This window comes from Microplitis demolitor, chromosome 3 (assembly GCF_026212275.2).
Source record: "Microplitis demolitor isolate Queensland-Clemson2020A chromosome 3, iyMicDemo2.1a, whole genome shotgun sequence".
Classification (NCBI taxonomy): domain Eukaryota; kingdom Metazoa; phylum Arthropoda; class Insecta; order Hymenoptera; family Braconidae; genus Microplitis; species Microplitis demolitor.
Genome location: NC_068547.1, coordinates 6,258,082 through 6,282,699, shown reverse-complemented (window position 1 = coordinate 6,282,699; position 24,618 = coordinate 6,258,082). Strand labels below are relative to the sequence as shown.

Sequence of the window (24,618 nt, the reverse complement as noted above, 5' to 3'; positions counted from 1 at the left end):
GGCGCCATAATACCTTGAGCATCCGTGCCTGGGCCTTGAAGTAACGAGTGCGCGCGCAACTTTAACTACTGCGCACGCGCGCTTTTATTTTTACGTAAACGAACTGTAGAAAACGCGTGTCTGTGATTACAAATTTTTCACTGTATTTTATATATACATACATATACATCTATCTATATAAATACATACATACATATATACATATATATATATTTCTACCTCTACACCCCTTAGACAAGTACACCGTCAAGAGAAGAGCAAACGAGTCTAGTGGCGTGCGCGTCGTACGTACACTTATTTAATTTCTATATATGTATATAAATATACAGATATATTTATATACATATATATGAAGGGTTTTTGAAGTTGCACGGTGGCAGACAAAGCGGTAAGGGACGAAGTCTGTTAGTGTGGATGGCATCGAAGTAAATATACCTATACATCCAAAAATATATATATATATATATATTTATATGTACATGTATATATAGTGTAGGTTGTGTGGGAGAGGAGAGGAGACGGCGGCGGTAGCGCGGTGAAGTAAGGTGCGACGACAAAGTGAAGTGACCGAGAGAGGCGTAACTTTGCTACAGTGACGTGTCAGAGACGCGTATAAAAAATAAATAGTAAATAACACAGTAATATATTAATAAATATAACAATATAAAAATAATAAATAAGTGATTAACAATAATAATTAAATAGCATGATATATATATAAATATAGTAAATACTTACTTGCAGTAGTGGTTAGTTGGGAGAACGAGACGAGAGCAACGTGCCGGAACGTGAGTACGAGAGTAAAAGAGAGACGGAGCTAATGAACAAAGACAGAGATATTTAGTTTGAGTGAGAGGAGGAGAAATGTGCAGGGGCTAGAGCGAGAGCATTTAATATATAACTGAGGGAGATAGCTCAGCTAGGAAGCGGAATAGCAATAGGTTCACTGTCGCCCTCTTCCACGGATTAAACATAGAGAGCGTCGCCGGGGAATAATCACCAGCAACTAGTCCTCGTTGCCGTTGTCCTAGTCGACGTTGTATTAATCAACGTCCTCATCAACCATCACTATTCACCACCATTAGTTACTTGCATTAGTTATATATTATACTATACATATCCATATATATAGATAGATATTATTGCTGTCGACAAATCGTCATCGTTTCCATACGATGACGATACAGTGTGCTTGTCCAGCGGAGTTTAACCCGCAAACGAAGCCATGAGGAGTTGTATAGCTATTGGATCAAGTGAGAGAGAGGACAATTGGTGTAACAACGTACCTGTGTGACGCGTGTGTCTTTTAATAAGTAAAATAATAAATTACTAAGCCAATAATATTTAACAATTCATTAAGTAATTTCTTTTTTTTTTTATTTATTTATTTTTTTTTGTTTTTAGTTTGTTTTATTTCTTATTTTAACCCGTATTAAGAAGACTTAACTCGACGATTGTTGTATTAATTATTGTGGGTATTATTTTACAACTTAAGGATTCTAGTGATCGGTCCTTCATCATATAAACTTTATATATATTTATATATATATTCAGTGACTATTTACATTATTGTGATTGACAAGTAAAAACAACGATGTACGCTAAGGGTAAAGGTTCCGCAGTACCTTCGGACAGTCAGGCCAGAGAAAAGTAAGTTGACAATTTATTTATTATTAATTAATAATTATTTATTACAGTTATAATTATCAGGATGTTTAGATAATTATTGTTCGTCTTGTATGGAATCGATTTGTTTGTTTTGGAGTCGAGGTGCCGGGTTCGTAGGACAAGTTGATACTTTCATGCGCATTATTGAGATTTTTAAATTTAAGTGAATGAATTTGAGAAAAGAGTCGATGTTAAGTATGGAAACCCGGTAAAGGTGGACATACGAATTTAAATTTTTGGCGGCGAGATAATCGTTTGATGTCAAAACACTGGATGGTAGGAATGGAGCCCAGTTTTTAGCTGAACCGCTGTCACTTGTGATAACTATGCTCGGTGTACATACATATATGTCATATGTATTCTGATATATGTGTACATGTGTATTTAGTACAACAATACAAGACACGTGACAGTCGGGTGAGATTGAGCACCTCTGGGTATGTTCCAGATAACCAACTACATACTACGCAACACTAGCTGCAGTGTAGTATGTATGTATAATTTTGTTCCTTTCTCCATCCTCTCTTTTCTCACGTAAATTGTTAACGTTGTTTTCGCTTCCATTCGTCGGACGTTTGTTCGTCCAAGACGCCCCCCCGTGTGATGATGCCGTTTCTTACTTGTTCTGTGGTTTTAAAACCGTGGATATATTTATTCCGTTAGAAATTACACCAGGTCGTTGACACTCACCCGATTAAATGCACCTCAAGCAGAGCGGAAATTATTGGACAATTACCATGAATTCGTGGTTACATACTTGCTATTTATCCCTACCTACCCTCCCCCCAGCCCCTTTGTTCTCAAATCGTCTTGCTTATTCAACTCTCATCTTGGACTGATAACATACTACATATTTATTTTGAATGTAATAAAATTTTATTTTACTTTGGCATTAAATAAATTTTAAATCTTGTCTATTATTGTTACAGATTGGCATTGTATGTTTACGAGTATTTGCTTCATGTTGGCGCACAAAAAGCGGCACAAACTTTTCTGTCAGAGGTGAGTATTTTATATTAAATAATTTAAATTACCTGGACAATTATTGTGGATCTTAAAAAATATAGTTTATTATTTCTACTTGGATTTTTAAAAAAATCTATAGGTGCAATTTTTTAAAATAATTTTTTTTTAAAATTTAGTTTTGAAAAAAATTTTTAAAATTATTAGACGTCGGCTAACTTCAGTACTATAAAATTTTTTATTTATTTAATGTAGATAATTAAGCAGTTAAATATTTTTTTTTAATTATTCCTACAAAGTATTAATAGTTCAATAATTTTTAAACTCTACAAGTAATTAAATGTAATTAAAATAAATTTAATTTATTTGTTATTTTACAGATACGATGGGAAAAAAATATAACACTTGGAGAACCACCGGGATTTTTACATTCTTGGTGGTGGTAAGTTTTATTATTGAATATAAATATTCCTAATAGCCACTTTAGCTTGAAATTGACAGTAATTTGACATTGAAATTACCTGAAATTTGCTGACAATTTGACAACAAAAGTTGTAAAGAAAAATTTGCAGTTAATTTTTTCTCAATTTAGAGATAAATTTTTATTAGAAAAAAAAAGTCGAAATGTACATCCTTATCATGACAGTAAGCAAATTGATACATAATAAATTGACGTCAAGTTGTATAGCAAGTCGTATACGAAAAATTCAAGGAAACTTTTGTGAAATATTAATTTGCTATAGCAAACTGTACTATTAGGAATTAGGAATCATTAATAAAATAACTAATTACTCTATTGAATAAATAAATAAATTATCTGTTTAAATCCATTTTTACAGCGTATTCTGGGATTTATATTGTGCAGCACCTGAACGACGTGATTCGTGTGAACACAGTAGTGAGGCCAAAGCTTTCCATGATTATGTGAGTATTACTATTATTATAATAATTATTATTATTAATCATTTGATCATAATCATTACAAACTGCACTGGAAACAAAATAAAAAATATTTATAATAAAACGTGGACCTATTGGCGGTTGCATGACAACTAATGGCTTCTCTATTTTCTAGGGATTTGTAAACAGTGGTTATGGCGTTAATGGAATAGCTCACGTAAGTATAAATAACTAATAAAAAAAATCAATAATCATAATTAATATTAGATAAAATAGTCATAACTTATTACTTAATACATAAACATTTGCTTACTAAAATTTATAACAAATAAAATAATTATTGGGCATGATAACTTATCAACCTCTGTCATTAAATTTATTAACTTATTAATTACTAGATTAATGATAATATATCACAAAAATTAAAATATATGATCTAGAAGTTAACAGCCGATTAACAATTTTTAGATTTTTTTTTTTTTTTTCAACAAATCAATTACAAAAAAAAAAAAAATGCATATGTAGAAAATGAAATTTACTAAAGGTGCGATTTTTTGAAATATTTTTTTTTTTTTATAAATTATCGTTTAAAAAAAATCCAAAAATTATTATACGTCGGCTAATTTTAGCATTGTTTAAAATATTATTAATTAATAATTATAATGAAAAAATTACAGAATGCTGGACCAGCACCATCACCACTTGGACAGATGCCACCAAATGATGGTATGCCTGGTGGTCAAATGCCTCCTGGATTTTTCCCAGTAAGTTATTTAACAATTACTACATTATTTTATACGCATTACTATTTATTTTATTATAATTATGATAAATTTAAACTCACGTGTTGACATTATTTAATCACTATTTTTAATCACTTGAAAATATAAATAAGAGACTATTTCCTGTGCGGTATCTTTTATTTATAAATGTTTTATTCGATGCTTGTTATTTGGTGGGTCATATCGGGATGGAATTATAATTATAAATAATATATTATATATTTAAAAAAAAGGCTTCACCCTTCATACGATGCACGTTGTATATTGTACATAAATAATTCAATAATTGTGAATGTCTCCGGGGAACGTAAATAAAATGAAAATTCATTTTTTATTGACAGTATTAATTTATTAAAATGTCGAGATTTTACTACAATATAATTAAATTAAAATTTTCAATAATTATATTTTTATCTTAATTATTTTATCTAACAGTTGATATATTTAATGTTAAATAATTTTTAAAGTTACACTTGATTCAAATCTTGTTAAAGAAAAATAATTTTTTCTATTGCTCGTTAAAATAAATTATTAGTTCAGTTGTTTTAATTTAAAGTACAAAAATAAATACCTAGTACTCTAGGAGGCAGGCTGTAGTTTTAAGTATTGAGTACTTAATAAATTATTTATTAGTAATTAAGTTATTTAAATCGTAATAACGTTTATTATTATTTTTATAAATTATTATAATTAAAATAGTGTAGGGATAGTTTTGAAACAAGTGTAAATTCCAGATTGTGCCATGCTTGACACCACTATTTTGTATTTATTTTCTTTGCTATGTACCTGATTCTTATATATATTTTATGTATATATCAGTATATTATTATTTTTGAATTTTTATTCAGCTTTTAAATCTTTGAATAATTTAAAGAAAAAAAATCTTGAAATTATGATAAAATATAATTTAATTTAAATATTAAAAATTTAATTTAAGCTCCAGTTTTTCAAACCGGGTTCAATTTTACCCGGGTTTAAATTAATATTGCTAGTATGTCTATATATCAATAGTATATAGATATATCAGCAATAATAACTTAGACCCGGTTTGAAAAACTGGCCTTAAGATACAAGAATTTTTTTAAAATTACTTATCACTAGATTTAAAAGTAATGATAGAAAAAAAATTTTTAAATGTAATATACTAAAATATATCACGTCACTAATTCCAAAAGGACATATTTTTATACGCCTTTCTGGCTTTAGTCACTAAGTTTAAAACCAAGAGGGCATATACTTTTTTTTTTATTGCTAATCATAGGGTAGAAGTATCAGTAGTAGCCACTGCTCCATTTTTTGACATTTAATACTTTATTTTAATTTATGAAAAAATATAAAATATAATTCCCATTTTTATGGGATCAAAGTATGTGAACACAATTCAAAAATTAATTATATCATTGCGTGTTTTACAAATTATTTTATTTAAGTATTTCAAGTGTCCAAAACTGGTAACTTTATCCTATTGTAAACTTATTCTAATGTTGAAAATCGGAAAAAAAATTTTGAAAGCCAAAAAGGTGTATAATTAAAATTATATGACCTTTGGACTTTCAAAATATATTATTATTTTTTTTTTTTTTTAATTTTTAGCTACAAAATAAATTTACAAAACGATTGGCAATAAAAAAAATTCATGCCCTTTTGGCTTTAGAGTTTCCTAAAGGCAAAAGAGCGTATAAAAATATGTCTTTTTGGAATTAGTAATGTGATATATGTATACGTGCACTGGTCATTCACTTTATTATTCTATTTCTCTGCTACATGGAATCAATGTAGAAATTATTTATAAAGTCAACTTTTTTTTAGATATTAGATTAGCCCTTATTCACCATAGTTTATAGTAAAAGCAAATACCTGTCTATACATTATTAAATAATTGATTAATAATTTAATAAAAAAAATTCAAGCACTCATTGATATAAATAATATTCAATTGAATAAATCATAGAGGTCAAGCTCTTGGGATTACACTAATAAAATACAGCCGCTCTAGAGACTAGATCCATTTTTTTTTTAAATCTACATTAAAAAATTTCGGTTATTTTTTTCAGATAATATATTAATATTTTTATTAAATTATTTGTAAGCGTAAATTAAAGATAAGGATTTTTTAAAAAATTTTTTATTTATCTATCAATAACTTTAAATAATTTTACTGTCGACAGGATTTGCATAAAATATTGCTTGCTCGGTTCCTTATGTCAGAGTTGTATAAAATGTACAGTTATATAAAAAAAAATTAATTTTTTCTATTATTTATTTATTAGTGTAATTATTTTATTAACTGTATATTTTATGAGTTTTTCATGTTCATTTATTCGAGGTACTATATACAAAATAATTAATTATTAATTATAAATACTTTGTATACATTACCTTAGAATAGTCTTGTCTATAAATCAATCAATACATTATTTGTTAAATATTTTATTATAAATCATCAATCATTTTGTAAGAAACATACTTTTGTGTAATTAACTTTTTTTTCTTTTAATTATTAGGCATCTCAGTAACTGTTAAAAAATTGTTTTAAATTTATTTTCAGACACGGAAAAAAATGAACTATATAAATTGAGAACGACAAGTAATACACTAATAAAGTTATTAGTAAATGTTACAATTTTTAAAAGTACACAGAAAAAAGAGCAGTTAAAAAATTGAACTGATATCTGTATTTATTACAGTTTCGTATAGTAGTAAAGCGCTGCGACTCTGAAACTGTAAAAATTACATTTTTATCCAGGCATAACAAATATTACAGTTTCAAACTCGATATTGTCCAGCTCTCTATAGTAAACAGATTGTATAATTTTAAATTTTATTCTAAAATTAGTTAAAATTACATTTTTGATCGTTAATATTACTATTCTGTATAGTAGTGTTCTTTTTAAGGTATAGAATTTAAAAGTTACAGTGTGAGCTGTGATTTTTCTCAGATTATTCATCATTCTCGACAATTGATAACTCACAGTGTAATTTTTATGTTATCAATAAACAAGAGGTATTATTTCAGAAAGCAAAAAATACATAACCGATAAATCTTAATTTTTACAGTTTCACCTATCAACTATTAATTTTTAAATAAAGCAAGAATTCAAAATAAAAAGTAAATAATGCTTTAAACATTTATTTAACTAAACTTACAGTTTAAGCTTAAATGTTTAAAGATTTTTTCCCGGAAGGCCTGTTTTCACTGTAGAAACTGTAATTTTTCGACTGCTCTTTTTTCCGTGTAATTTTTTTCATTTATCATTAAAACGTGAATAATTACTGGATAAGTATGAAAATTTATTGTCTGTGCAAAAAAAAAATACTATTTGAACTTTGAAAATCGTAACTGATTCTTAGAAAATTGATAACACGTATTATAAAATTTATTATTTAGAATTTTAAAATTCCCCATATTGACACTCGGGTTCCGGGTTGTAATTTCAAACAATAATTTTTAAAGTTTATTTTTTTCCGTGTATAAAGTCCAATTTCATTTTATTTTTATTAATTAATTTTTTTTTTTTATAAGTAAAAAAAAAAAATTGTTTCTTACAATATGACATAAAAAAATGTGTATGTAACATAGTATTTATAACGGGTTACTAAACAAATTACGTCTTAATGAATTTTTTAACACAAAATCATTTTTCCTTAAAAAAGAAAAAAAATTTTAATTAAAAAAAAAAAGCCTTTCTAGTATAGTTGTTGCCTGGATCGCAGTGTTGCTACATGTCTGTCGTTTGCATTGCTTGTTGCAGAACAACTCGACAATGCGACCATCTCCGCCCACACACCCCTCATCACAGCCATCTCCCCAGCACCCCCAGCCACCCCCGCCCCCACACTCGCAGATGATGTCCACTCAGGTAAGCCTCATTCAACACATACACACAATCGCACGCACACACACACACACACACATACTTTAACACCTAATCATTCATATATCACGTCAATAAATCATTCGTCACTTGATATTATTATTCCAATATCGGTATTTGTGTTTTGTATTTACTAACTTGCTTATTTTTATTAACTAACAATACTAATTAAATGTCACGTGTTTCAATCATCATTAAATTAATCAATCACTTGATTACTTAATTAATTGAAGTTACTCCAATAAAATGATTGATTCACGTAACATTTAAGTACACAAACAAAATAATACGTCCTATTTATGTTTTATGTTTTTCGTTTCAACAAATACTATAATATAAACTATAATCATTATATAATAGATGTTAATAATAATAATAATAATAATATTATTACAAATAATAACACTTATTAATTAATACCCTGAAATAAAGGTAAGAAACATAAACACGGCTTTTGTGCACTAACGCAGACTCATAAAAACCATCATTGCTTAACATTTATTTATGTAAGCGTGCAAGGTAAGACTGGAATTTTAATTTAAAAAAAAATAAATAAATAAATAAAAATATATATTTTTCCAGTATTAACTAAAACACAATTGCATTTTAATTATATATTAATAAATAATAATTTAGCATCTTGCCCCTTGCTGAGATAATCCTAAGCCTGTATATTGTTGTAACGAAAACATATTTTATATTTATTAATTACAACACTTAATTTTTATAATAATAGAATTAATAATGCATTCTCCTTAGAGTGTGAATCTTTTTTTATCGGTACGCGAGTAGATATTTTTTATTAAAATCATAACAATTTAAAACTGAATTGCACAATTTGCCAATAAAAAATAAAAAAAAATTTAAATATATATATACTTACTTACTTATATAATTTACCGAAAATATGTATATATATATTTATTTAATAAGTACTCATATTTTAAAAAAATAACATTTTTATTAAGGGTTTAAATGTAGATGGAAAAAGTTTATATATATTATTTATTGTTACAGTTTATGGGACCTAGGTATCCTGCTGGACCTAGACCTGGAGTACGTATGCCGCAAATGGGAAATGATTTTAATGGAGTAAGTACTTGATATTTATTTTAACCCTCAACGGTCACACTTCCGGTATTAATTATAACAGCGATAGGGGGTATATAAAATCCGGAATCTTGATTGTCTGTAAAAATAAAACTAATCAATCTTTTTGTCATGAATTTTATTTTTAGTTATAAAAAATTATTTTTACAAAAAAAAGTAAAAAGTAACTATTACCATAGAAATAGACTAACTTTTACAACTATTAATATTTTTAACTCAATCTTCTAACAAATTATTGGAGAATAAATTTTACTTTGATATAAAATTGATAAAAAAATTAAACCCTTTCAAAAAATCTATAAATTTTAATAAATAAAGTGCTAGATTTTTAATCAGCAGTTTCAAAGTTAACAATAAAAAAGTGTGATTGGTTTTTTTGGAAATATCTCTGTAAAACGATACTGTCATTCTAATACTTCGTATCCCAAATTTGGGAAATATTTTAGGAGACGATAAGAACGCTTCACGATCGGCAAAGAAAAGTTATTTGTATTATGTTTACATTAGTATAATCTACAAATTTATTTTCATGTTTTTATAAAATACAGGCATTTGTAGTGAATAAATAATTTTGAATTATATGTTCTAAGAAAAGTAAAAATTGGGCACAATTACCTTCTTACTCATGTCGTTAATCGCTTCCTTAAAATTAACTTAAAATTAAAAACGTTAAGCGTGACTAAACCTATACGAATGTGGGATACGACATATTAGAATATTTATTTAAAAATACTAAATAATTTGACCTCTAAAATTTTTACATAAGCTGCACATCGTTACAATGATTCCATTTTTCAAAAAAAGTGAAAATGTCAAATTTTGTTAGATACGACGTATTAGAATAGCAGTATCGAAATAGTGAATTATTCAAAAAATTTCAAGAGGCCTTTTTTGTAGCTCTTTAAATTCTCTAAAAAAAGTGTCCTGTAGTTTTTTCAAAAACTGGACAGCTATCGAGATATTTTGTGTTACAATTGTCTGGAGTCTTGTAGATTTCATGTGACCGTTGATGCTGAAATATTTAATGTTGTTTATATATACATATATTTTTCTGTAAATCACTAATTAACAATAATTAATTATTTAAATTAACAGCCACCAGGACAACCAATGATGCCAAATAGTATGGATCCAACTAGACAAGGTAAGATTTAGTTAATAGTGTATTTATTGTCAATTGATTTACGTCTATTATTATTATTATTATTATTATTATTATTATTATTATTATTATTATTATTATTATTTTATTATTTTTTCTTTGAAGTATTGGCAAGCATAACGAAAGAAGAATGATTTAGACGCATGAGTATCGAAAAAAAAAAAACAAATATTAATCATAATAAATTTTACTAAAAAATAAATATTTAATTTTAAAATTAAAAATTAAAAACAGCAATAAATGATTTTTAAGTAATATAATTTTTTAAAAGATTGGATTGCTGTGATTTTGAATGGATTGGTTTTTTTTTTTTTAATTTTTTTTCTTAAATATTCTATTACACAGTGGTATAGATTAAATTAAAATCTCATATATAAATTCTTGAATAAAAATTTATAATTTAAATAAAGTAAATTTATCATTAAGTTTTAATCCCTTGAAAAATGAATTGCTGTATTAAATAATTAAAATAATTATTCATAAAATGACTATGCCACTGTTAAAAATAACGAGTTTGTTGCAATCAACTTGACCTTACTATTACCTACCTGCCGTACTAATGTGTGCTCTTGTGTTCCTCAGGCGAAGCTGGAGAGTTTGTAGGGTGGCAAGGTAGGAAAGCAACCCACCAATCGAATCATACACACAATTACATTGTCAAGCCTACCATCTTATTTTTCTCCTCTTCAGCCTAATAATTTTTTTTTTTATTTTTATTTCTGTTATAATTACAATTATAATTAATTACACCAGCTTGTTAACTTACACCTTAAATAATTCAATCATGCACATCATTAGTACCACATAAATTTTTTTTTTATTACAAATAATTACAGCTACTTACCCTCCAAATCCGCACTCAAAATATTTTTTCCCTGCCATCAAACAATACCTATAAATTTATAAAATCATACGCTTTTATTTTTATTATTTAAAATTACACTTTATTAATTAAAGAGCATTCAATAAATAAAAAGCCAGAGTATTTGCTTTTTTTTTTTTTTAAATGAGCTTATCGATTTATTTTATTTCTGCCTCATTGCAATCATTATTATTTGTTTTGTCACGTTCACATTAAAATAAAATTGTGTAAATTATTTTTTTGAAGCATGAAATTTATTGCTTACTTTTAAAACTCTGGTTCAAAATTATCATTCACATGAATTATCCACCAAAAATTTTATTAATTTAAAATAACAAATAAGTAATGCCTGAAGCCAAAACGCAATTGTATTTAATTAAGTCATATGTTTTAATAAATGGATCTGGTCACGCTTTAACATCCAATCATAGTATAAAAATTAGTGACAGCATTAACAAATACCTTAAAATCTGTGTAGCACAATAATGATAATAAATAAATACTGAATTAATGTGTATATAAATAAGCAGAGTTAAAACTAATATCGAATTATTTCTGTAGGACCGCCGGGTATGAATCCAATGAATCCACGAATGAATCCACCACGCGGACCAGCAATGGGCCCAATGGGCCCTGGTAATTATGGACCAGGTATGCGAGGCCCACCACCGAACAGTAGTTTAGGCCCTGGAGGGCCTGGAGGTCCTGGTATGCCACCTATGAGTATGGCAGGACCTGGTAGACCACAATGGCAGCCAAATACATCAACAGTAAGTATTTAAATATATATTTTATTATTTTTTTTTATTAGAATGTTGTAGTAATGATTTTTAAATTTAAAGCCTATGAATTATTCATCATCGTCACCTGGTAATTATGGCGGGCCACCTGGTTCGACAGGACCACCAGGTCCAGGTACGCCAATAATGCCAAGTCCGCAAGACAGTAGCAATAGTGGCGGTGAAAATATGTACACAATGATGAAACCAGTACCTGGAGGCAATATGCCTGGTGTAAGTTTTTATTTATTTATTATTATAATAATTTTTTTATTTATAAAAATAAATATAAATTGTAATACTTGATTTTAACAGAAATCTAAACATATATTATTGACAAAAACTATTAATTTTATATAGTAATACATTTCTATAGAGGTGTAGATACCTGTACATAGAACCAGTACAAAAATTAAATACTTAATTTAAATTCATATAAATAAACTAATTACATATAAATAATATCATGCGAAGCACATAAAGTACCCAAATACAAAATAATTATAAAAGCATTTTCACACAATATACATTAAGTATTTAACGTTCTTATCCAACTAGTAAATTTATTTTTTAAGATTTGATTACCACAATCTAACATGTTCAGGTTATTTGGTAATTTATTAAAGTGTTTTATTGCCACATAATAAGCATTTTTAGTATTGATGGTTTTGTTAATTTTTGGAAGTACTACACTGAGAGAAAAGTATATGGTTGTGGTAACTAGAAAGGGATGGAAATGAAAAAATAGTCATCTTAACTAATATTTCTAGTTTCTTGAATTATATCATAGTGCCCGAAGCTATTTGAAAGTAGTAGTTTTAACTAAGCATTTGTTTCGTTGTGGTAACTATTTAATATTATTTTTCAGAACTTATACTTCAGCAGAATCACAAATGTTTCAGCAATTGTACGATTATAATTTCATTAATTTAGCATCATTTAAGTCGTCGATGAATATAATTAAGGATTTTTCTTGATTATTTTTTTGTAATAAGAATACCATTTTTTATTTAGCTACGTTCGCTATTGTCATTGTTCATTGAGCTATAACACAGTTAAAACAACTATGATATCGTACATTTTACAACTATATATTAGTTATCTGAACTGAGGGTAATAGTGGATGCTTCATTGAACTATGTTTTTCATAGTTCAGAAAACCAGTTTTTTCTCTCAGTGTAGCAGTTTTGATCTCGCATTAGGTTGACGCTCAGAGTGAAGGTATTTACAATCTTGGGTGTAATAAGTTTAAGCATTAACAATTAATGAATCTCTTATTACTAAAGGTATATCATACTCACTATTTTCGCGCAATTTATTTATAAGTTTGTTTTGCATGATAGTTACAAGTATAAACGAGTTATTATAGGACCCCCCCCCCTCCGAGCAACAATACCGTAATTAATGACACTTTCAAAAGGTCCATGATATATAATTTTTATGGAGTTTTATTTTACACTTTTTCATTAATGAAAATAAAGTATTAAGTGTCCAAAAATGAAGCAGTGGCCACAAATGTTACTTCTACCCTATTTCTAATTTGAAATTTTTAAAACTTCCAAAAAAAATTTTAACTTAAAATTCCGATCTGTCTGAAATTTCAAAGTTCATCATACAAAATTTTTTTAAATTTGTATATAAAAAATTAGTTATACTATCATTACCATTACAATAGTCGCTTTAAAACTATACTCCTAGTTTAATCTTTTTTTTATCCAATCCCATTTTAATTTTTTTATAGTCGATTGTTGCCATTCACTAGCTCAATATGACGTTAAAATAGAATGGATTGACATAATAGCATTACAAGTAAAAATTTAAATTCGAAAATAGATTTTTATTGTTTTAACTTTCATTCAATTGTTGTCTGGAGTACCAATTTAATCTATTCATTGTTCACTTCATATGAAACCATTGAATGGCAGCAATCAATCATGGAGCGACATAGAATGTGATAATCGAAAATTAACTTGCCATAAAATTTTTAAGTGATCATTGTCCTCGCTAATAATATCAGAGCATTCAATAATTAATTTTAATAATTACTAATTTAATTTACAAGCTCAATTAATATTTGCATATTTTTTGTTGTCGATAAATTTAGTTATAATCAAGTGTAACAATTTAATGTAGTTAATAATTTAAAAAAATATTTAAATAATTTATAAAAATAAAATAATTTTTATAGGATTTTCCAATGAGTGGGGGACCAGAAGGTGGACCTATGGGTCCCATGGGACCCAACACAATGGGTCCAGTATTGAACGGTGATGGTCTTGACGGTATGAAAAATAGTCCAGCAAATGGTGGTCCAGGTACACCACGAGAAGACAGTGGCAGTGGAATGGGTGATTATAATCTAGGCGGTTTTGGTGGACCCGGTGAAAACGTAAGTATCGCCAGGTTATATTATTAACCTTCATATAAATCTTTATTCATTTATTTATTATTATTTATTATTTTGCAATCAATTCACAATCCACGGTCTTACGTACTCGCGTAGAACTTAATACGCATGCAATCCAACAATATAAAATAAAAAAAAAAAAAAATCAAAAATAATAATAATAAAAACAATTTTTTTTTATTTTTATATAATAATAATAACAACAATATAACCATTGCTTACATCATTAAGGTCTTTTTGTCGCAATTGCTATTTTTACCATAACGCGTTTATTTTTTCTCAAGATAATGCAGTATCATTAGATTTTATTTATTTATTTATTTTTTTTATTATTATTAATTATGTATCATTAGGCTCTCGTTAATTACTGATACTGGTGTGGTAGCTATTGCATTTATAAATAAATAAATAAAATTTACGCATTGAGAGATCGATCAGGTATCCATTGATTAAAAAATTATTATTTAAAAACGAATATATATATATTTTTATTAATAAATTATTTATATATATTACAAGTACACAATAATTTGGATACACGATTGATACTCGTGGCTTTAATATTCCTTATATTTACGGAATGATAGATAAATAATTTATTAGTAAATTAACTCTAATATAAATCGCGACTTGCATTTTAAAACAAAAGAAAAAAAAAGTCAAATAATTATTACCGGGTTTATTTAAATAAATAATTATCAAAGTAACCGCATACGTGCACGTTCTGTATTCTCGACAGTATTTTTAAATCAAATCGCCTTGGATCCAGCTACGAGATCAATAGACACCGGGTTTTTCACACAGTGAGAGGAAGGATTCAGCGCGAATAAGCTCTACTGATAAGAAATATTTTAATTTAAAATTTAAATTAAAAGAAAAAAGAACTAAAACTAAAACAATAAATTAATAACTGCACAGTATAATTTTAAAACAAAAGAACAAATAATTATGAATAAAAAAAAAGTACGATAGTCGCGACGAGTTAAGACTAATGCATAATGTACAATACGTCGTTATTGTTGCCAATTTTTAAAAAAATAACCGTGTTAGTATTAAGAAACTTAACAACGATTATTGATAGTTATTTAATTGCCATTATCGCCATATAAAACTATGTACATGCTTCTCTAATACTCGCAAGGTTGCTAATTATTATATTATTATTTTTTTTTTTATTTGTTTGTTCTACTTATTCATTATCTTCTATTATTAATTTACACTTTTAATTGTAAAATTACGTAACGTTTGTTATTACTATTATTATTAATTACCGCGAACTATTTTTATTTATATTTATTTTTAAATAACGTGTAGATATTAAGCGATGGTGCCTGATTTACAAAAGGTTGTTTATCTTTTTATATAATCATAGTTTATTGTGATTTTTTTTACATTATCTTTACATTTTTTTACGTGTTTCTCTAGTATTAATTCTTAAATAATTATTATCGTCACTATTAACCTTTATACCGTAGATTAAATTTTTAACAACATATTTTTTTATTCAAATTTTAAATTCTTAATATCAAAGCTATTTGCGGACAGTGTCCCCTACTTTTTAAAAATTTTCAATGACAACTGTCATAAACGTATGAAAATTTTATCAATTAGTTATGCATCTGAAGATTGGGATGTTTTTCACGCAATGAAAATGAAAATAATTTATGTAATTTCACTCTAAAGGTGACTTGAGAGGTAGTTGGGGGTGGCTTCCAATTTTCGGTTGACGTGTGAAGCATTTCAAAAATCTAGATCCTGTAAAAACATTCCGATCTACAGGTACATAATTAGTTTTAGAAAAATTGAAGCATTAATTAAAAAAATGGACTACATTGCAATTCTGCTGAGAAATATAATACAAAAAAATGGCACATTAAACATTAACTGGGAGAAACAAAATTTGTTTAATAAATTTAAGGAAAATTTTCATGTCAATTTCGTAATTCGAATTTTCAAATTTTATCGGCTAGAATTTATTCAATAAATTTTGTTTAACTCTTAATTGATAACTATAAATAATTTTTTTTAAATTCTATACCTCGGTGAAATTGCAACTACGTTGTTCTTTTTTTCATTAACGTTTTAATTATTTTTTTCAAATTAAAGCCATTTGCAGACAGTGCCCCCTAGCTCCCAACTCTTTAAAAATTTTCAATTAATTTTAAAAAATGAAAGCATTAATTGAAAAAAGGACAACATGGTTGCAATTTCGCTGAGATATAGATTTAAAAAAAAATTACTCACTGTTTTCAATTAGGAATCAACCAAAATTTGGTAAATAAATTTTAACCTAAAAAATTTGACATTCAAAACTACAATCTTGACATAAAAATTTTATTGAAATTTATTTTACAAATTTCGTTTAACTCCTAATTCATATCAACTAAATAGTTTTTTTGAAAATCTGTCGCAGCAAAATTGTAATTGCGTAGCCCTTTTTAAATTAATGTTTTAACTTTTCATTAATTATTTTCATTAATTATCAAAATTTTAATACGGTCATTACAATGTAAAGCCATTGAATATTTTTGAAAAGCGGAGACACTGTCTGAAAATGTCTTTAAAAGAAAAAAAAAAAAAAATGAATTAAAAAAAAAATTTTAAATTGAATGAAAACTATGGAATAGAGGTTAATATTAAATTACCAGTTTGTTAATACATTTAAAAGTGAATAAAAAAATTAAAAAAAAAAAAAATTAAATTATAAATTTTTAATATTAAAATATAAATATTCAATATTCTAGTCGCTTTTTTTTGTCTTATTTTTCTCTTTGCATTTAAACATGAATATTTTTTTTCTCTTTGTACATCTGAATAATCAATACTTTAATGTACAGACAAAACTGGTACGAAAGATAAAATTCCTCAATTTTTATTGCTCATTTATTAACAAACTCCTGCTTATAAAAATTAATAAATCGGGAATCTTCTTAATTAATTATAACTAAACAAATAATTAATAATAATAAATAATAATAATAATCGGCAACTTACGCGTCACAATTATCTAGTGATTTATACACTTGCGATAAACTAGGATTTATAAAAAAAAATAATAATAATAAAACAAAAAGTCTTGCCGCTTAATTGCTCAATTAATTATTTCTTTTATTAATTAATAAATAAATAATTAAAAAAATATTTGTACTTATAAATAACAATTTTAAAACGTTTTAAAAAGTACAATTGACGTCTTTGTCGTTATTTTAATACGCGCTGTGTTTTTTTTCTAATCGTTTTTTTTTACACTACGATTAATAATTAATAACAATAATAAGTAATTAAATAATTAATTAATTATAACAAACAATAATTTAAATAACCAATAAATTATTGTCTATGTTATAAATTTATAATTCGTGTTATCGTGCTAAATAACACGTTATTATGTGCGTTTATTTTTAAATAATTAATATTTGTAAATATTTTAAATAATTATTATGATTATTATTTTTTTTAATTTGAATGTAAAGAAATAAAATAACAGCATGAGTTTTTGGAGCTTGTGTATTTTTCTATAAAACAAACAATTAAAAAAAAAAAAAACTAAATGCCATAACGGTTATTAATAATATTTTAAATTAATTAAATTTTTTTAACACAACATTATAGATATAGCAATGTATGTATATATTTATATATATTACTAATAACCATTAATTAATCAATTTAAAAAAAGAACAAAGCCTTCAATTGTATATTTTTTAAATGGTGAAGCAAATAATTAATAATAACCCGTGTAAAAAAAAGTCGTTTCAAAAATGTTTCAAAAAAGTTCATAAACGGGAACTTTTGAAATTTAAACAATTCTGAACTTTAAGTTTAACATTTTTGGAACTTTTAAAAAATTAGAAAGTAAACAATGTTTAACCGGTGATGGCTTTGCCTATGTTTTTTTGTTTTGAACAAAAATAGTTTGATTTGATAATTTTTTGAGTTTGAAAAATATTTAAAAGAAAGTAATTTATTAGGAAGTATAAAGATTTACGACTCGTGTCAGAATTGTTCACGTATGAGACAAAAAAAATAAAAAGCTTAACAATATTTTGAACATTTTTTTACTTTTATTAGAACTTTTTGGCAAAGTCAGTTTTTTTGACTTTTGTTAAAAAATAGTCCAAAAAATTAGTAATTGGAACTAATTATGAAATAATAAAATAATCAATTTAAATCAGTTTTGCTAAAAAATTTAAGAAAAAACCCCGCCAAAAAAGTTTACACTAGTTGAAATTTGTTGTACTTATATTTATCTTAAAGTTCCAAAAATATTAAAGCTCCAAATTGTCTCAATTTTGAAAGTTCATTGTCAGGAAAATTTTTAGAACGTATTTTTTTTACGCGGGAATTTAAAAAAAAAACGGGATTTATTAAATTAACACCAAGTACTTTGAGTGTTATTTTTATTATTATTATTATTAATAATAGCGTTGCCGGATAAATTTGAATATTAAAATATATTTAAATAGTAAGAGGAATGTTATACAAAAATAATAATTAAAATACGTTACTATTTTTTTATACATATAAGACACGTAATGTGAGTACTGAACATTAATGAATGAATGAATGAAAAAAAAAAAAAAAAAGAAGTAAAATAATAATAATAATAAAATTATTAATAAAACAGACTACTTAAAGTATAATTAACATATTTAATTTATAAAGCATAATTAACTAATTAGAAGTAATTAGGGAATAAAGTTAATTGAGTTTTAAAGAAATAATTAATAATGAATGACTAAAAAAAAAGAAAGAAAGAAAACAATATTAGAAAAAAAAAGTCCGTCCGCAGGTGGTTATAGGTCAGTACCAGACTATACTGTGCTGCTATTACTTATTATAAACTTTTTAAACAAAACATCTATATAAATAATAAACGATTTAATGTAAAATATAAATGAACATAATCGAGTGCTAGTACGAAATTTTGGACTAGTTATTTTTAATTATTTTATATTATTACTATGCTGTAGCATGACGCTCATCTTTCTATATTATTTTTATTAGATTTTGTTGTTTATCGAGACTGAACTAATATAAGAATTTCGAATTATAGTATAAATAATTATATAATTTAAAATAATTAATAATTACTATTGTTATAAATATAATAACGTTTTGTCGTTTATATTTAAAATAATAAATACTGGTCCGAAATATCGTTCTCAGAGCTCTCGTTCTTAATGAAAAATAAAAAAATAAAAAAAAATATATAAAAAAAGTGAAGTAAAAAAAAATATATATAATAATTTTTTCTTAATTTTTTTTCTTTAATTATGAGATTAAACTCGACTTATACTCGACGTCGAAGGTACGCTTACGTTCCAAGATTTATCGTAATCTGGAAAGTCATTTTATAAATAATAATTATTATTACTATTATTATTATTATTACTATTATTACTTTATTATTATTATTACTAATTATTATTTTATTATTATTATTATTACTACTACTGCTACTATTATTATTATTATTATCATTATTATTATTATTATTATTATGATTATTATTATTATTATTATGTTTTAATTAATTAATAAATAAATAAATGAATGATCAGTCATTTTATTAATTTAATATTATTTTTTATTTACTTAAACTTTTAATAAAAAACTAAAATAAAATCTTGAAGTGTAAACGGACCTTTGTTATTATTATCATTATTATTATTAATATTATTACTATTATCGTTTACTTAATAAACTCCCAAGTTGTAAGCTACAATTTATTATTAAATTATTAAATAATTTAAATAAAAAGATTAATGAATTTATTAATTTTAAATTTAATGCCTACGCTAAGGGAGATCGAGACAATAAATGTAATCCTGTTACTAAACTGACAACTGAGTTTTTTTAATTTTTTTATTTTGTGTAATCCCTTAGGGTGCTGCCTACCCAAAGTATTCATATATAACTATACATTATTTATTTCGCGTATATACTCAGAGATTTTTTTTATTTTTTTATTTTTAGTCGGATAATTTATACTGTGTTTCACGTCGTCACGTAACTCAATCCTGTTAATCCCTGTCCTAATTATTTAAAAATTTAATCCTTTAAATTAAAATTTTTTTTTCATCCCTTTATATTTATTTTTAATTCAAATTGTTGCGGAACGCGTGAAACATACGTTCTGCGTCGCGTTAAAAACAGCACGACGTCGAATATAATTAATGAAGACTAAAAATTTTGAGTAAAATTAAAAAAAAAAAACATATATATATTTATTAATGAAATCTGATAGCTGTATATGGTACTAGGCTGTACTGACCTGTAGCACATGGATGCGTGAGTCGGATTGCGATTGTGGATTGCGAATTAGTAAATCTCATTTTAAAAATAATTAAAATAAAAATTCAATTTACAAAAAAACCAAATATGTAAGACAAAAATTTTAAATAACAGTGAATTTATTATATTTTTCAATTTAAAATTCATATTTTTCTTTTTACAACATTTTTATTATTTACATTTTTTTTTTATTTTGTAATCGGTGAGGTGTGCGTGCCTAGGGGGGACTTAGGCCGCCTTTAAATTAACAACAAAGGCGCTTCGAAAATTTTACATTCTTTTTTTATTTCGTATTTTCAATTAACGTCCATGTGTTGTGGGTCAGAGCACCCTGTTCTTATCATCACAATTCCTTAAATTAAATCCTTAAGAAAAAAAAAAAAAATAATAGAAAAAAAAGTAACAATAATCTCAATTAAATCCACCAAAAAAAAAAATTGTTTTTCATTTCTTCACGAAGCCTAACCCCACCGACGCACCATCACCGCACCTAGCACGCACCCACAACTGTGCGTGGCACACACGAAAGCCGGTCAGTATTTGACTTGAAATATAAACGAACAACAATTTTTTTTTATTTTCAATGCATACATTTTTTTATTACTTTTGTGATAAATTTTTCTTTTTAATTACCTGTGTAAAAAAAAATTTTGTTCATAATAAATTTAGATCTGAATTTCATTACGACACTCAGATCGTGACAGGAATTAATTTTCATTCATCATGAAATCCGGCTGTCTAATTTCAAAACACACTAAGGGACAAATTTTAAAAAATGGATTTTTGGGAATGTCTGATTCCAGTGAAGTCTTGTGGACATGATTTAATACATATAAATTTCAAAAATTTGATTTTTATCAGTTACTGTGTTTCGAAAGTGGGCTGCCGATTTGCTTCAACTTTTCATCATGATCACGAAGCTAGTAGACAATTTAAAATTTTCGGATTATTTTTTTCAACAAATTAAAAAAAAAATCTAAAAATATGCACAAGTATAAAATTTAAGAAACTATAAGTTCAATTTTTTAAATTTATCATTTTAAAAAGAATCCAAAAATTATTAGCCGGTGAATTTCAGTATCATCTTGTCACCGAGTAAATCCATATCAATTCTAAAATAATTTTATTAAGTCTTTGAACTGAACTAGGGATGAATTTGATAGAAATTCGACTGAATTTTTTATTGAAATCTCTAACAAATTTCTTCTATCAAAAGTAAATCAGTTTCGATTGTAAAATTAATTTATTCAATTAACTTCAGATCACTTGGATAGAAATTTTACTGTCATATTATTGTCGTGATTAAAGTTGTTGAGACAAATTCAGGATGAAAGTCATACTTAAGTCACGATCTGAGTTTTGTGGTGAAATTTAGATCTAAATTAATTATGAACAAATATTTTGGATACGGGTAATGATTTATTAAAAAATAAAAAACATTAATTTCTTTTTCAATTTGAATAAAAAAAATATTAATAAATGGACAGTTTTCTGTAAAATTGTATATATATTTAAAATAGCCAGTAAATTTATATCAATTAATCCCTACAAAAAAAATCAAAAAATATTTGAAAAATCATTCAAAACTTTTCTTAAAAAAATAATTTAGAATTTTACGAAAATAATTTGAATTTTTTACAAGCCGTTTTTTTTTATAATTTATTACAATAAAAAATTTATTTTTTTGTCCCAAAACTTTTTTTTCAAAATTTTGTCTACGTTTTTACAAGAATAAATTCATTTAAAACCATACATGTATGTGTACATATTTATCTATAATTTCATTATAAAAAAAGTGAAAAAATTTATTTTTACACATCGATATTAATAATCTTAAAGATCAACTCTTAACCCTTTTAGAAATCTACTTGAATATTTGTTGACGTAGCATTTTTATTTATTATTATCTTTTATTTAAAATCAAGTTTATTACTCTTGGGTATTAAATTAAAATAAAAAAATATTTGAATCAAACGTCGAAAATTTGATTATAAAAATCAAATACAAAATAAAATAATTAATGTTTATATTTTTGAAGTCAAAATACTGATTAAAAGTACCGGGAAAATAAAAATGATAATCCCATGTGTGGGTGTGTTGCACGACGACTTACGTGTAACCGGCCTTGGTGTTGGTTGGTTCGCAGGATCAAACGGAGTCAGCAGCCATTCTCAAGATCAAGGAAAGCATGCAGGAGGAGGCCAAGAGGTTTGAAAAGGATTCAGAACATCCAGATCAATATTTCATGCAATAACTCTCCCCGAGTAGTTGGAGCTCGCGACCTGACTAAAGAATTTCGCGATTCTGTACTTTTACAAGATCTATAAATATGTATATTTACATATATATACATATACTCTATTCCAGTACCAAGCCCACAAATCCATTTGTTTGTTCCCTTTTCCTATTTGATTTAAGTTCTATTAAATTTTTTCTCTGTTACATTAAATAAATTTCTTGCCCTCATTAAATTTTTGTCTTCGAAATCAGGAAAAGGTTTTACGAAAATGGCTGTCGCGAAATTCTAACGTCAACATATCTCGTAAAGTTAAAAAAAAAAACCAGTACATGGACAATCCTCGCTGTACGTACGAAAAATTTTTAAACCAGATTGTCATGTATTTTTATCATTAATTATCAATCAATTAATTAATTAATTATTAATAACGAGATCTGCGAGAAGTTTTAATAAATAACTAACGAGTGTAAAGAATAATAATAATAATAATTAAATTTTAAAATAACCAAAACGCACGAAGACGCGCGGGATTTATATATTAAATAGAATTTGAACGTTTAAAAGAGATATATAATAATAATAATAATATCGATATCCATGGATTGGAAATAGATATCAGCACGTTCTACAAGTTCCATAGCTTGTAACTTTTCTCCAATAATTAAATTATATTTATTTATATTTTTTGGAGAACATCAGGCGTGCCAAATATCTATTATAGGGAGGAGATTTTAAACTCAGGATCACTGGAATTTATTTCCATGATTACTAAAGATTAAATCACAAAAGTATAAAAATATTATTGATAATAATAAATAAATAATAAAATAATAAACAATGAAAATTAGGCCAGTCTTGCGGATAAATAAAATACCGCAGTATTACAACGGCGTTATCGACTGTGTTATTAATTAATACCGTTAAATTTTTATAGATAAATAAATATTAAAAATATTACGGTTTCATTAAAACACAACTATCGATTACCAGAGATAAAATTAAGGATAAATAAAGTTATTATAATTATAAATAAATTTTTAAGACGCAATATCGTGATGGAATCATTGTAATCGCGGGGCTAATAAATTTTAATAATTGAATTTAATGACTCGAGTAATGGGATTTTTAAATATTTAAATTTATTGATAATAATGATTTTTAAAATTTATAATATTTTATTATTATATTGTATTTTTAATTGTTTGTTTATTATTATTTTTATTAATTTTAGATAAAGAGAAAATTTTAATGAAATAAAATAAAAACAAAGTAGGACTTGCCGTCCAATTATAATTATATTATATGGTCCTATTCTCGAGTCATGTACGGCAATTACGCGCAAAAATTGATAACAATTAATTTTAAAATAAATGAAATGTTTTATTTTATCAACTATGTGCGAACCACGCATTCTTTGAATTTACGCATAATTAATGACATAATTGTAGGTATCCTGTATGAGTATAGCAAACAGTAGCGTAAATAATAATAATTATAATTAATTAATTAATTAATTAAAAACAAAATTTTAAGATATTATTAAATAAATGTCATCTATCCTACCAAAAAAATTA

General features: G+C 25.7%; 2 protein-coding genes across 5 annotated transcripts in view; one reads left to right on the top strand and one right to left on the bottom strand.

Moving 5' to 3' along the window:
* LOC103568563 (ubiquitin-like-conjugating enzyme ATG10) overlaps positions 1-826 on the bottom strand; it is a 4,590-nt gene extending 3,764 nt beyond the window's left edge. The window contains exon 1 of the mRNA XM_014440544.2: positions 739-826. The gene's annotated coding sequence lies outside the window, so the exon portion shown is untranslated. The remainder of the gene's footprint in view (positions 1-738) is intronic.
* LOC103568564 (single-stranded DNA-binding protein 3) lies at positions 99-24,618 on the top strand. Of its 4 annotated transcripts, none has more exons than XM_014440543.2 (15): positions 99-1,313; positions 1,405-1,650; positions 2,598-2,670; positions 3,012-3,073; positions 3,471-3,555; positions 3,707-3,748; positions 4,209-4,295; positions 8,066-8,173; positions 9,206-9,280; positions 10,394-10,442; positions 11,043-11,072; positions 11,884-12,092; positions 12,165-12,335; positions 14,290-14,490; positions 15,248-20,065. In XM_014440543.2, exons 2-15 carry the CDS (start codon positions 1,595-1,597, stop codon positions 15,254-15,256), a joined length of 1,257 nt encoding a protein of 418 aa, XP_014296029.1. In that variant the 5' UTR covers positions 99-1,313; positions 1,405-1,594; the 3' UTR covers positions 15,257-20,065. The 4 variants fall into 4 exon arrangements, with proteins under 4 accessions (XP_014296029.1, XP_008543711.1, XP_008543708.1 ...); XM_014440542.2 differs by lacking the exon at positions 15,248-20,065 and adding an exon at positions 22,952-24,618 and having other exon boundaries at positions 1,223-1,313; XM_008545489.3 differs by lacking the exons at positions 11,043-11,072; positions 15,248-20,065 and adding an exon at positions 22,952-24,618 and having other exon boundaries at positions 100-1,313.

What these genes read in the sequence shown, in the direction of transcription:
- LOC103568564 (XM_014440542.2), top strand. Translation starts at nt 1,595, where the DNA reads ATGTACGCTAAGGGTAAAGGTTCCGCAGTACCTTCGGACAGTCAGGCC. An exon ending in GACAGTCAGGCCAGAGAAAA is followed by an intron (nt 1,651 to 2,597) that starts GTAAGTTGACAA and finishes TTATTGTTACAG; the next exon opens with ATTGGCATTGTATGTTTACG. An exon ending in GGCAGCCAAATACATCAACA is followed by an intron (nt 12,093 to 12,164) that starts GTAAGTATTTAA and finishes TTAAATTTAAAG; the next exon opens with CCTATGAATTATTCATCATC.